At 37.9% G+C, this 14,515-nt stretch overlaps 1 protein-coding gene across 12 annotated transcripts in view; it reads right to left on the bottom strand.

Annotated features, from left to right (window-relative positions):
• The window catches only part of FHOD3 (formin homology 2 domain containing 3), a 367,457-nt gene that overhangs the window by 334,257 nt on the left and 18,685 nt on the right, over positions 1–14,515 (bottom strand). For all 12 annotated transcript variants that reach the window (XM_090137189.1, XM_090137192.1, XM_090137190.1 and 9 more), the window contains exon 2: positions 4,505–4,611. In XM_090137189.1, coding sequence (XP_089993315.1) covers positions 4,505–4,611 — 107 coding nt within the window. The remainder of the gene's footprint in view (positions 1–4,504; positions 4,612–14,515) is intronic.

Raw genomic sequence — 14,515 nt, 5'->3', positions numbered from 1 at the left:
ATTATGAAGAACACCTTAAGCAAAATACAAGAGACTTCCATACTCCACCTGCTCGAGATACTCATCAGCTTAATTAAACTTTCAGCCCTCTCAGTGAAGAGCAGATTTTCTTGATAGTATTTTAAACTGAAAATATTTCCTTTATGTAAGCATTTATTGCAATCATCCACTAGTGTTTTCAGATTCGGCATTTCGTCAGAGGAATGTCTAAGCATCAAAAAATGTATCAAAACTCAGATGATCAAATGCATTTTTCTAAACGTAAATAAACCATTACAATGAGCTATTTCATTCCCTGCAGTTTGCAACAACACCACGACAGACTTCCACAGGCACCTCCCTTATTTTTCTTATTCAAACTGAGAAACTCTACAGAAGACACCAAAACAGGAGTCTTCCATCAGTACGCTAGTAAAAATACACTGTCCAAAATAATACAAAGTGAGTGGGCAGTCTGCTAGTTCGCTCTACGGCTTCAAGAAACAAGTAACATCATTTTTGTTAGACAAAAGTTAAGTCAATCTTCAAGCGCATCCCTAATTTCTTCCTGTTAAAAATTGACAGAAGATTTCATTTTCACAGCTATGTTAACTGCAAAGTCTAAACAGGTAAGAAAATAAATTACATTGAGGTTCAACTAGTTGAATCAGTTTGAGCCAAGGAGTCTAAAAGAGATGTAAAAATAAAAAAAACAACAGTAAAATGATTTGTCAGAAGTATTTCAAAACAATCTTCCTGCTAAAGAGAGGTCTTAAAAACTTATTCCCTGAGGAAAACCCCGTTGCTTGCAGCACGCCATCTGAAAGAGCTTTTGTATTCTGTGATTTAGGACTGTGTTACTTTGTGTGCTACCATTAGGGTCTGTTAAGACATGCCCATAAAAATTTGGACAACTACACATTAATTTAAATACATACACTTCTTGAGAGTACTTGCTCATATTCTACAAGATCACAAATAAACTGAATAAAAGATCATTATCTATTTCAGGCATCTTAAAGAAACAGAGCTGATTCTGCCTACCTCCACATTACCTCCTTACACAATTAGAGAGCCACAAAATAACTTGTGTTAGAAATAAAAAAAAATTACAAATACATGCCAAACTTGAAAGGCAAGGAGGTTACCAGTTGCTCTGATTGACTTTATCTCCCACCTTGGCCACACTGCTGTTCATCTGCACCATCCCAAGCAAAAGTTGTATAGAAATGATTTTATATAGTCCCATAGCTAAGTATCTAAAGTTGTGAACTCAAAAAAAGACTCCTGTTCCAGCCTGCATTTTGCTCATAGTCCTACAGACTAAAAGTAGCTTGCCTTTGTGTTGGGTTTTCTTCTTCCCTAAATACAAGTTTTGATTCTCCTGGAGGAACTACCCAAAAGAATATTTTTTATTATATGCACAGAATGGCTTGGGTTGAAAGTGACCTTAAAAGAGCACCCAGTTTCAATGCCCTGCTGTGGGCAGGCTTGCCACTCCCTCCAGATTAGGCCACCCAGGACCCCATCTAACCTAGCCTTAAACACTTCCAGGGAATGAGGCTTTCTCCTGCTTCTCTAGGCAGCCTGTGCCTATCTCCCTCTATATTAAGTAAAACATCTTCCTTTAATTTGTTTATGGGTGCATAATTTTCTTATTCCTGTTACTTACAGCTATGCATAATAAAACTGTCTAACTGCCACCATCCTTTTCTTTCCTCCTGAAGAAAAATACTTCCAGTTTTTCAATATCTTGATCCAACTTTTCTAAGAGAAAACAGATAACTCTTCTCATAAAAAAAAGTGAGTGCTTTAAAGTTAATGAAGCATTCAGCATAAGGCTCGTTTCAGCAGTATTTTTTTTTTTTTTAAATACTTCGGGATAAGTTGCTGAAAACTAATAACAGAATATTCTGGTTATTTTTAATAGGAGTTCAGGACCTAACAGTAAAAAAAAAAATAAATAAAATAAAATAACAACAGTGGAAAAAAGCCATGAATATCCAGCTACTAAATCCTTCATTCAAAGTTCAGCAAGCTTCAGTGACCCTGATGAGCACAACAGTTCTGAAATGGTAAAGGTGTAGATCCTGAGGTGGCCTAATCTCAGAAAATTAAAAGCTTTGAAGATTAAGAGCAGGACCTTGAAATGACCCAGAGAGAAAGAAAGAGACTAAGTGGTTTCTGCAGCCAGCCTCTCACTGAAAGCAGGCCGCTAAGCCCCAAATGCCCTCAGCCAACTGCAGCTCAGCATTCCAGCTCAGCGCCTTGGTCTCTGCAGGAGCAAAAGATCAGAGCCACAAGTCCCTAGAACGGATTTTAGCTTGCCAGAAACTTGGTACAGAGGGAGACATTCCTGATTACGTTTTCTACTTCATACCTAGAATATTTCCTTTTTCTCTGGATAATATTACAAGAGTCACGTTTACTCCAAATAACCAAGTTACTGGGTCTACAAGGAAGCTACCTCACAGACTTCTAAGATCCTGTTTGTTGATCTTGCTCATCTTCCTCCTACTCCCTCTTTAAACACAGACTAAAGCAGAATGCAGAAATCCAGCTGAAGCCTAACCAGTACTGAAGATAGCAAACGCATTGCATTTCACAGGCTGAATTCCTGTCTCACCTTAGGGCTCTCCATCTTTTTCACAGCACCATCATCACTGCTTCCAGTTCCCTAAAACATCAGTTCTTTTCCTGCAATGCCGCTGACAAGTCAAATACCCCTTTTACTTCATTGTCTGCCTGACCAACTTTCTTTTTCTGCTCATGTGCTGTTAGCTTGCTGCTTTACTCCACAGACCACACCTCAATGTTCCTTCTCTCCATTCTTACCACTACAACCTTTCCCAACTACCAGTACCCACACTATTTACCTTAGAGACAAGGAAAGCAGGTCTGAAAGAGGACTGTAGAACAGACCTTGGGATCAGAGGGGCTACAATAGTAAGACTGACTGCATCTAGCACTCTGTTCTGATGTTGCACTAAAGGCATGCAGTTATGTAGCTGAGGCAGGAGAACACAGTACTTCCCATCTACCCACATTTGCTAGACAGATAACTTTAGAGAACAGGCAAAAAACGAGGGCTATGGAACAACAGAAACAGACTGTTCTCTCCATTTCACATAACTCATGCAATAGTAATTTTATCTCAAGCTTTTATGATATACCAAAACATGCTGTCTCCTATCTCTCTACTCATCTTGGCACAGGAATGAAGAACTCCCAGCAGACTTCACATTGGAAATCAATGGAAGAGTCAGTTGCTTGACTGACAACTGGTTGCACAATTAGGAGGAAGCCTGCACACACTTGTAAAATACACAATAAAATCTGTTTTTTTTTCAGCTCAGATCAGCACGGTAAACACAACTCCACGAAACACAGCTTTACATGTTTGATTTGGGGGTTGGTTTGTCTTTTTCACATCCTTCTCTATTCTGCCCCTAGGACTGCCACTACAAAGAGAATTAGAGTTCTGTTTCAGTAACTATTCATATCATGGACTTAAAATGCCCAAAGGAAAGAATTTAAAACCAAGGTGGAAGGAAAGTTGCATGCAATTTTGAGTGAGAAGTCCAGCAGGAAAAGCTGCAACTGATCACTGGCTAGACCAACTTTTCAGTTTAAATTTTTAAGTAATCATCAGAGACGCGAGAGCTTATCACAGAAGATAAAAAACCTATAAAAGCAAAAGGGTGACATCTCTTAATGCTAACAAAGCCCTGATCAATTAAGAATGCAGTTAATTTCTTCTGGCACAGCTAGATTACTCACATGTATGAAGTCTATGCCAAAAGGCAACCACGCAATTAACAACAACTAGGTAGTCCAATATAGCAACAAACAAGGCAAAAATAGCTTTAGATCACCTGTTGATTATACATCCTTAACAAGACAATCACCTAAAAGGCCCAGAAAACATATTTCTAGATTGCAAGTTTTACACATGCGTATGTACACATATACATAGACACAAATAGATGCTAATCCTTTTTTCATTTTTGATTCTCACCACAGAGATTTTGGAAAGCCATGCCATAGCAACACGTGTGTGCAAGCAATAATTCAGGAAAAAGTCAGTACAAGCTTCCTCTTCAAGAGCATACGAGTATTCAAATTGCAAGGCAAAAATAAATTGAGTTCCTAACTTCTAGAACACCACTGACAGAATCTTCTACATCGGCCGTTATGAAATCAGTAAGATCTGAAGTATAACAAAATACATTCACCAAGTTTCAAAGCACAATTCAATTTATTAGACTTGTCAAGGCAGTTACCCTGACATTTCTTCCTCGTACAGCTTCTCTAAAAAAGAAGATGGCATACAAGTGAACGTAGATGGGGATAAGATTCTTAACTGTGGAAAGAGGGGGGCATACATGCTCACGTTCCAGGAAAGGAACAGAAAAGAAAATTCTGCGTTGACCTAAATGCACAAAGTTAACCACAAAAACTCCTGAAATATTAATGCTTCCGGAAAGCATGCTTATTTATCTAAATTCAGTAAATATTTACTTACCCAGCATCTTCCTGGAAGCCCTCCAATTCATCTCTTTGTTCTGCTAGAGTGGATTCTAAGTCCAGATAGGTACCATTGTGAGACAATTGCAGAGTGCAGTCATCAAGCTGTAAAACAAATTCCAGATCAGATTTTAGCATTAATTTTTTTTATTCACCTCTAATTTAGGTAACCCCTATTTTTTTTATTTTTTAATTTTTTAATCTCCACAGACAAGATTTCCTTAAAACAAACACATACAGGGAGCAGAACATGGGTGTTGTTAGATAATTTATACAATCCCAAGTCCATATTCACTAGATCATGCTTGATCACAACAATATCAAGGGTCCAAAGAAGTTCAACAACTCAAGGAAAGGTAATAATAATCCTTTATCACCTTTTTTTTTTTTTGTAGTTGTTCTTGCTGTTGTCCTTTCAGCACTAGAAAAGTAAATTAAGGAGAATCCATCTAAGATGAACCACCTGTATTAACTTCCCATCAAAATTTTAGGCTTCCTGTAATTCCCAGGAGTCACACTTTTCTGGTATTGACTTCCAGATAAATTAATTACCCAATTCCCTATCACTGAATTGTTTATGCAAGAAAAGAATACTGTTAATAGCCCTCTTCCAAGGGCTATTCTGAGTTAGCTGCCTTGGAAATATCATAGAAGAGCTATTTTTCAATATGTAACTGACAGAACACAACTTTTGAGTTAGCTCACACCACGGTGCTTAGAACTGCTTACATCTTGAAATAAAAGTTCATCTTCCGCAGAAATGGAAAGAGTAGAGGGAGGAGCTGAAGTTTTATTTAAACCTGTTCCACTTTCCTTTTTTCTTTTTTTTTTTTTTCTCCTTTAAGCCCCCTGGTGAAAGAGTAAGCACCTCAAATAATGCGAACATGAGTTTTCGCTTTAACTCCTGGGAATTAAAGAAAGAAAAGAACCTCTAAGCCCAGCTCCCAGACATTAAGAATAACAACAGTATTACTATTCTGTATCTTTCTGGGTACTAAGGATAAAGGATATTATTAACCTATGCTAATTTAAAATACAGTCTTTAGAGAAGACAGACTAAATACTTCTCTGGGAAACCTTTCTCCCAGTAGCCCAGGATATAAAATGAAATGCTAATTTATTCAAAGTAATGCCAAAAGGCAAACTACTAATTAGATAAATGTTCTGCTGTCACTATGGAGATTAGGAGATTTGCCCACAATTTCCAATTATACTGCATAATTAGGAAAAAGGAACAGTGCTTTACTAATGTACTATGACTTTAGTGTATAAAAAGCATGATGAGAACAGGAAGTACTTCGTGTACAAGATAAAGGAAAATAGTGCATTCTACCTATCTTCATCTCATCTCCATAGTTTCAGCTGAGCATAGTATTCATTTAGGCTTTAAGGCATCATGCATTGTATCCATTAATAGGAGTTATGGTAATGGAAGAAGTAAAATCTTTTGTTTCCCTTACTTAAGAAAGGATCTTGCCAAAAAGACTTTCTCACTTGTATGCACACACTTAGAAGGCAGCAAAACAACACTTTCAAAAGCAGAGTAAATATTATGGGAGTAAACTCCTGAATGATCGTGTTATATGGTCATCATGCTACTGTGCATCTTCAACTCCACTCCACTTACACTCTCATTTTATAGGTAGAGTAGAAAAAGAAAATATGATTTTTTTTTAATTAGTAAATTGTCTGACTTCTTCAGCACAAAGAATGACTGATGTTCACTCATTAGTGCTTATTAGTAGCAATTCATGATGTCGAGTCTCTCCCCTCTGTTCAGTGTTAATCGCATGTTTATCTGCTACGCATCACTTCTCCCAGTCTCTGGAGACAGCCTCTAGCTAGCTCATTTGGGACACGCTCTTCCCATTGATCATAACTTGCATTAAAATTCCCTACTAGTCCTTAATAGCACACACATTCTCCTAGGACAATCAAAGGGCAAAATTTATAAGATAAGTTTCAAAAAATAAATCATTTAATTGAGCAGTTTTCCATGACCATGACGGCTGTTCAGCACTTCAGAAATTATTCCCATTTACTTCTTTACGACTCTTTTTAACTCTTTGATATTTCCTACTTGTCCCAAATTGAGACCGATATTTTGTTGTTGTTAACTGCCTAGCTCATTGATTCTATCACCACGAGGTATGTTGGTTTTTTTATAAACATTTTTCTAAAGTTTCTCTTGACATTCCCTTCAAATCATTACACATATTCACACCTTCCTGCACATTGCAGAAGAGCCAAGAAGTGTATTTCATTACAAAAAAGAAAATAAAAATTACATTTACAGTATGATCTTTTGTGCATCATGAACTTTTGCTGTCTTTTAATCATTTCCACAAAAATACTCACAAGCTCCTTATTAAAAAGTGAAGCTGAATGATAGCTTCAACAGAAGAAAATGTATTGATGCCCTAGTGACTTATCTCCACAATTAGAAATTCTTTAGATAATCCCAAAATAGAGTTTTCCCACAGATAATTATATCGGGGAAATGTAAGGGAAAGAAACAGGAAGCACACAGTAGGACCATAAGATTACAAGCACTAGTCACCCTGTATTTCCATAGCTGAACTCAGCTATGAAAAAGCAAACAAACTGATTAAATATTTAAAATATTAGAACACCTAAAACCAGAGTTTACCACACTCCCATCCTTTCAACATGTCAGCACAAATCCCTACCAGACAAGAAGAGAGGGGTGTCATGCCTCTGATCCTCAGCAGGAAGAGGCAGAACAAGGTCAGACTTGTCAAACTCCAGCTTTGCCATCCCTTTGAGTCACCCTCATTTCACCAGCACCTCAAGCCTTAAGGAGCCCTAGGAGCAACATTTCCTGATTGTCATGGGAAAACACATCACTTGCAGTGCTTCTTATGTGTTCCAGGGAATGAGGAATAGAATGAGGAATACTGGACAGATGCTCAGTTCAACATCATCTTCTGCAGGTAACCAAATTCAGTCAGTGTGGCTAGTCACCCAATCTGTGGAGCCAAAATAACTTGTATCATGAGGCCATTGAGCTCCAGAGGATGAAATAGTTCAATAGTAAAACACGGAATGACTTATTGTGTTTTAAACACTGACCCACAGAAAGAGGTAGCATCCACTTCTCTTCATGGAAAGAAAACCACAAAGATGCCCTTGTTACTGCACAATGAGAAAGTTCACTATTTTGTATATTTGGAGCAAATGTTAGAAAGAAATTCTCTAGTCTAGTGATGAAGCACTAGAATAGGTTGCCCAGAGAAGCTATGGATGTCCCCATGGATCCCTGCAGGTAGTTGAAGGCCAGGCTGGATGGAACTCTGAGCAATCTAGTCTAGTGGAAAGGTATCCCTGCCCATGGCACAACATCAGAACCAGTTAGTTTTGTGACACTCTTCCCATTGCTGATAATTCACACTGAAATTCCTTATTAGCATAGGATGCGTGCTAATAAGGACTGCTACTTGTGACCAATGGTCCCAAATTATTCCACGTAGTTCTACAATTCTCCAGATTTCATAGCTTAAGGAAAACAAGAAACTACAGGACAACAACAGCAACAAGGAAAGACAACTATCAGACAGTTAGTTATCTGATGCAACTTAAGTTACCACTGCTGCCTTCAGAAACTACAACAGAGGCTTTATTGAATTAAAAAAAAAAAAAAAAGCAGAGTTCAATTATTGTTTTCATCTAGTATTCTTAGTTCCTTGCAATCCAAGAGCAACACCCAAACGAGGCATATGAGGTGGCAGGGTGGAGAGCAGAGGAGCAAAGCAGAGACATATACAGCAAGGCACACACATACCCCAGGCTGTGCACTGTGGTCTGCACCTGCATGCATGCACTGGTCACCTTGCTCATGAAGCACTGTGGGTAAGTAATCCAACTCAAAGTCAACACACACTGTATCACACCAACTGAAACTTCTGGAAGCCTGTTTTCCTTCGTAAGACTCATGGAGAACTGCTCTTTCCTCATCCTCCATTCCCATTCCAAGAATCCATGTAGAAGAATGGATTTTGGACAAATGGCTGTTCACATCTCTCTTGAACTTCAAGAATGTGTTGAAGAGTCAACAGCCAGCAGGGACAAAAACTAAGCCAAACACCTTTGTGATTTTATCTTAATAGGATGAACTTGTTTATCAGTGTTAGGACAAGTTACCACAACTGCTCAACGCTGCAGTCAGAAGCACAGACTGATCCAATTCCTAGCAATTTTAGCTGGAACTACTGGACAGATTATTTTGCTCATTTTGCTGTTTCCAGAATTACATGGAAAGAAATACATAAAAATAAGTTGAAGCAATCCAGTATCAAGCTGCAGAAACAAATCCCTCTTCAATTGCTCTTCTGGCATGGACTCAAAAAAATCCTTATCTTATACAAGTGTCTTAGCTCATCTTTCATTTAAACATCATTTGGTGGTAATTGCTCTTATTAGTCCTGGAATACTCCTTACTTACCTACAGGATGTTTTGTAAAGTAGGAAGAATTATTGATTTAAAATAAAAAAAACACAGAGTCCCTTTACATTAAATCTTTCCTTTTTCAATCAAAAACCTTGTTTTACTTTACAGATTGCATGCCTGACATTTTCCCACACCAGCTAAATGTGCTCCCTTCTGGTTCAGCTGTATCTAGTGGAATTGTAATGCTGTTACTAAGGCCTACAAACACCAGCTTTCCCTCTGCTCTGCCGTCTTCTTACTGCACCTTCCCAACAACATTTTTTTCCTCTTCCTCCATAGGGTAGATAAGGTGAAAAAAAACAAAACATCTTTGCTGCTTACCAAATTTACTGCATATTTCTAAGAAAACTGCACAAATCAACATGGTGTAAACCAATATTTAACATTCATCCACACCTGAGCTTTAAATAGAGAATCACTTTAGTATCCTCAAAGGGCATCATATTTTATTGTTTTTGAAAATTTATTACAGATCACCAAACATACATTTTCTGTATATCAAGTATCACATTAAAATATAACAGGATTGCCAACTCTGTTAGTTCTTATAGAGCAATGGACTATCATCCTATCTAATATGCATCCCACAGCCAACCTTCCCATAACACTTACGCTTTTTAGAGTTACTGACAACTGCCCTATTTGCTAAGGACCTAATTCTCTCATTTCCAGTGTGAGTAGAGCCAACCAGACCACACCATAGACATGAACGTTCTAGTCACAACCAGTTAAGGTAACACAGCATAAAAGATATTGAAGCACCCAGCCCAGGAGCTGGTGCTGCATGACCCACCTCAGGTAGAAAGGCTGACATCAATGTGATTAAATGTAAGCAAGTAATCTGTATGCCGGATGTTAGAAAGCAAAATTTACAAGATATGCTAAAAACTGCTCTCATCTTCCAGTTTACATTATTACAAGTTATCTAGTACATGCAACAGCATTCCCCGATTTTGCATGATTTGTGGGAATAATTATTAATGCTAAAGCTTCCCTGATTTATTCTCAGCCCAGTGATCATCAAACCACTTGACAAACTCCACACATGCTGTAGAGCTTGTACAAACAGTTGCATTGATAGAACACTACCTACACAAAGTACAGGCTACAGGTTTGCACAACCAGGCATAAGGCAGACAAAGCACAATTTGAAAGGCACTTGCTACTCCCATATGAAAGTGTTGGTATTTTGAATGTAGCCTGCAGTCCTAGTCTGAAACAGCAGCTTTTATCTCAGGCCCAGCTGACGCCACAGAGTACTACTGGGGTCAGGTAATACAGCACACCAAGCGAAACACTAATGCCACTAGATCCTAGAGAGCCACTGGAACGACACCCTGCCAAGACAAATATTCTGCTGAAATAACAAAGAAACTGAAAACAAACACAGAAAGCTGTTACATTAATACTATGGGTTTGACTTAAGAAAAACAAAAGGAAGTTCAGAGTTCAAGATTCTGGAACTGTGCAATTTCGGGGATCTCAAACACAGGCAACACATCACAGTAAAAGTGTAACACAGAGATATGTACCTGTTGCTATTCTTAGGCAGTGAATTACGCCAGGCCTTGTGTTTGGTGATTCTCTCTAACACAGTGCTCCACAGGGAGCAGTTCAGAGTTTACTAGAGTATCTGTTTCCAAATATGACACCAGGGCTTCCACCAGGAGCCACATGAGCGTTGTTCGAAAGTGTGAGTGCTCAAAATGTCAACAACTGTGGAACAAGAAAGCAAGTCAAATTCATCTAGAGATGGGGGTTACTAAAAAGTAGAATATAATCTTAAAAAAAAAAATTAACAGTAACTGCATTTCTGCATAACTAAACAAAATTTCACTCCACGTGGGAACTAACACATTCTTCCTTTCCAATTCAATCATTTTAAGTTAAATCAGTTAAATTTGAGACAACACACAAACCAAACAGTCAACAGCAGAGCTCAGCAAAGTGAAACTGTTCAGACCAAAATCATCTCCAGCTCTCTAACTCAAAAAACCACCACATTTTCTAGATTTCTCATGGTAAATAATGAACATACGCAATGAGAATAACCTAACCTCTATTTGTTAACTTTTTGGCACTTCAACTCATCCTTGCTCAGCTTTTCCTCACTACAAATACAAAGCACAAGCTCTTCTAGCCTTCATAGTTAAGTATGTCTTTAGCCAAACAAAAGGGAGAGCAGCCGTAAGAACAGGATGCTTTCTTTAGAACTATACACAGCTTTTTGGCTGATACACAGGGGTTACCTACAGCTGACATGCTCTCATTACCATTTGGTTGGACTTACTGTGAAAGTATCCAAGGAAATGGAAATAATCTCTAAGAAGGAGATAGGTCAAGAAAAGGGAGAGGAGGAGGGAAAAGGATTAGCTTCAGTGGAGTGTATCATCTGAGGAATCTTTTGTTCAAACTTGTGTGTGTAGGAAAAATATTGAGTTAAAACCACAGAAATCATTCTGTTAAAGATAAGCAGTAGCCCAAGACAGCAAAAATTACACTTGTGACAAAATTTCATTCAAATTTCTCTGTAGTTCTAATTGAACTGAAAGCAGTGAAATGCTTTGTATTTAAATATATATATATATTTCAGATGTCACAGAATGAATCAATGATTTAAACCCTTTTATTCTAACACGTGTCCCTAAGAACAATCTGTCTACCAGCATCTTTCAATTCACTCAACCATTCAAAGAACACAGGCTGGGCCTAACAATTCCACCACTGCTTTTAACTGCATTTGGCACACTACAGGTTGCTCGTTATCCTAATCACAGAACTGAAATACTTGACTGCTACACCACCATCCAGTTTACAGAGGTGTGTCAAGGACACAGTAAGCAGTAAATCGCAATTCATCTTTAGCAGCAGTGGTTTCACTGATGCAGCAGTTAAGCACCTAGTAGAGAATACAGTGAAAAAGCAAGAGTATAATCTCTAACCTCCTGAGTATGCTGTATTTCCAGTCCCTTGACCCACACCTGCATCTTTTTAGAAAGAGAGGAGATAAGGTGTCAGTCTTGAAATAAGCTGTACTTAAAAACAGTATTTGAGCATACGGGTCTTTAGCATCCTTTTCCCTATGAAAAACTCAAAACTAAGGAAAACACAAGAAACAAAAGATGAGATGTGAGGCCACATGGGAAGTCAGAGCAGGGAGTTGGGAAAAAAAAGACAACAGATTAAGAGGGAAGGAACCTGAGAATAGTTCTGGCAGACTTCTGGCCAGAGCAGGCAGAGATTTGGAATTAACAAGAGACAAAGACAGATTCACTAGTGAAACAGGAATTCTGAGGCAAACTGTCTTTCACTATAATCAGAACTTTGAGGTTCTGGTTAGCTATTTAAAAGCTTTAAAAAAATTAAAAACCCATAATCACAAACCCATTGCTCAACATACATCAAAACGCATTGTGTTAAATACATCAACACTGAAGGTATATGTGGAATACGAAAGAAAATAAAGCACAGCAGGATAACTGAAGAGAACATAGCACACTTGTCAACAGAATCATTTTTCAGACAGTCTAAATCCTGGAGGTTCAAATGAAAGATTTTGTCTATTGACAATTATACTAATGATTACTGTCATCAGCTCTTCCCAATACTTAAGAGCGTCTCTTAACAGCTTTGTGATTTAAACCTAACATAAGCTGAGAAATCATTAAAAGAGAATGATTACAAAGTTAATGACAATAAAAATCAATATGAGAACAGCACACAAATGGTAAAGATTCATATACACTGCAGACTCTCTCAATTCTTACTTCCAAATCCATAAAAGCACAAGGGATCAAAAGTCAAGTTTTCTACCCCTGAGCAGAATTTCTTTGGCACTTGAGCTTCACCTATTTTGTTTTTTTTATTGTCCATTTTTTCCCTTCCATTTGATTAGCTGCCAAGCAGCAGATTCAATCCCCAGATTTAAAGCAGTTGTCTGGACTAGACTAGGAAAGCAAAAAAAGTTATGCTCCTAATGAATGCAGAAGTTCTCTTAATCCTCAAACGGAAAGCCATACACTCCAACTCAGTTACAAGCAAAAAACAAGTATGCAAGGAAAGGATGAATGTAGCGTTACCACCAGCCATATATCAAGTATTCATTCCTTATTTACACTCTGATCGCTCTGTTTCAAAAGGCACACAGAGAACATAGCTAGAAACAAGTGGCTTCAGTAACAACTCCTGATCTATTTTTCCCCAGAAGTGAACAGGTTCTAAAATGGTAACACAGAATAAAAGACTGAGATGGCTCAGAAAGAGCAGAGTGAGAGGACCATGGTACTGAAAGAAAAAGAGTGGGGGGGGGGAAGGGGGGGGAAGGGATGTCAGAGCAATTATACTGTTAAGTCTTTTACAGAACAAAGGAAAAAAAAGAATAAATGAAAAACTATGAAGCTGGTTCTAAGTTAGACTTCAGAAATAGAGTACAAAGTGGGCCAATAACACTCCTGAGTTCAAAGCCTAGAGATCAAATACAATCAAATGCTTCTAAGGAATAAGAAAACTACTTTCAATTAAGAGCATATAAAACATGTATGCTTCAAGAGCTCAGTAATCTAATACCTATTATTTAAATTTGTCCATTATGGTGGTGCTCAAATATCCCTCTAAACCATCTGGTACTACCTACTGCAAAAGATCAATGTCATAGTTATCACTTTTTTCTGTGCACAGAAGAACCACAACATGCCTTTACTTTCCTGTATGCACGAAAACCCCTTAAACAAATCCACATGGGGCACTCATTTCCATTGCCTGCTCCTAATACTTTTTTTTTTTTATTTAGAAAGAAATATTTGAATGATCAAAATAAAACCCAAACAGTAGTTCTGATAGCTAATAAGGATTAAACACGCTAAAACTGAAGAGGTTTTTTTCCTGCAGTGCCCAATAATTAAGCTTCCAGATGTCTAGCTTGTTGACTCCTAATGAAATTGCCAGCAGAAGAGATGTTGAGAATTTCCACTTACTCATACAAGATACAACATACTCATACAGCAGCTTTGTGTCTAAATGCTGTCAGAAGTCAAGGCCTTAGTAACTGTCACCTTTAAAGCCAGTAACTCCACATATATCACAGAATTCTAAATCAGATTAAGATCATCCAGTCCAACCATTAACATATCAGCACCACATATCCTAGTCCACTGTCCTCCACTTCCAACAGCTTTCTTATGGGTTCCTTTTAACACAGACCACTTTGATGATCTGTCTTCTGCTAACTGCTCCGGTTTCCTTGCAATACCTCCAAGCACCAAACCATCAAAACAGTCCAGGAGCACCTGGCTGGATGTGGCATTTAGGAGAATGCATAGACAACCCCTTATTCCCAGAATATGTGGTACAACATTTTGTATCACAAGTGCTACGCAAAGCATCATGTTAGTTAATGACAGCAAAAATATATATATATATACTTCCCTTTCACACTACTTACTTTTCATATCGACTCTAAAATCATGCTACTCTCTTCACTGTTAAAAAACAACAAACCACAACAGCACAATCCTACAACACAAACAACAGTTAAGAAAAAAC

This window comes from Phasianus colchicus, chromosome 3, assembly GCF_987193195.1.
Source record: "Phasianus colchicus chromosome 3, bPhaCol1.hap1.1, whole genome shotgun sequence".
NCBI lineage: Eukaryota > Metazoa > Chordata > Aves > Galliformes > Phasianidae > Phasianus > Phasianus colchicus.
The sequence above is the reverse complement of the archived record's forward strand: the minus strand, read 5'-3'. Positions and strand labels throughout refer to the sequence as shown.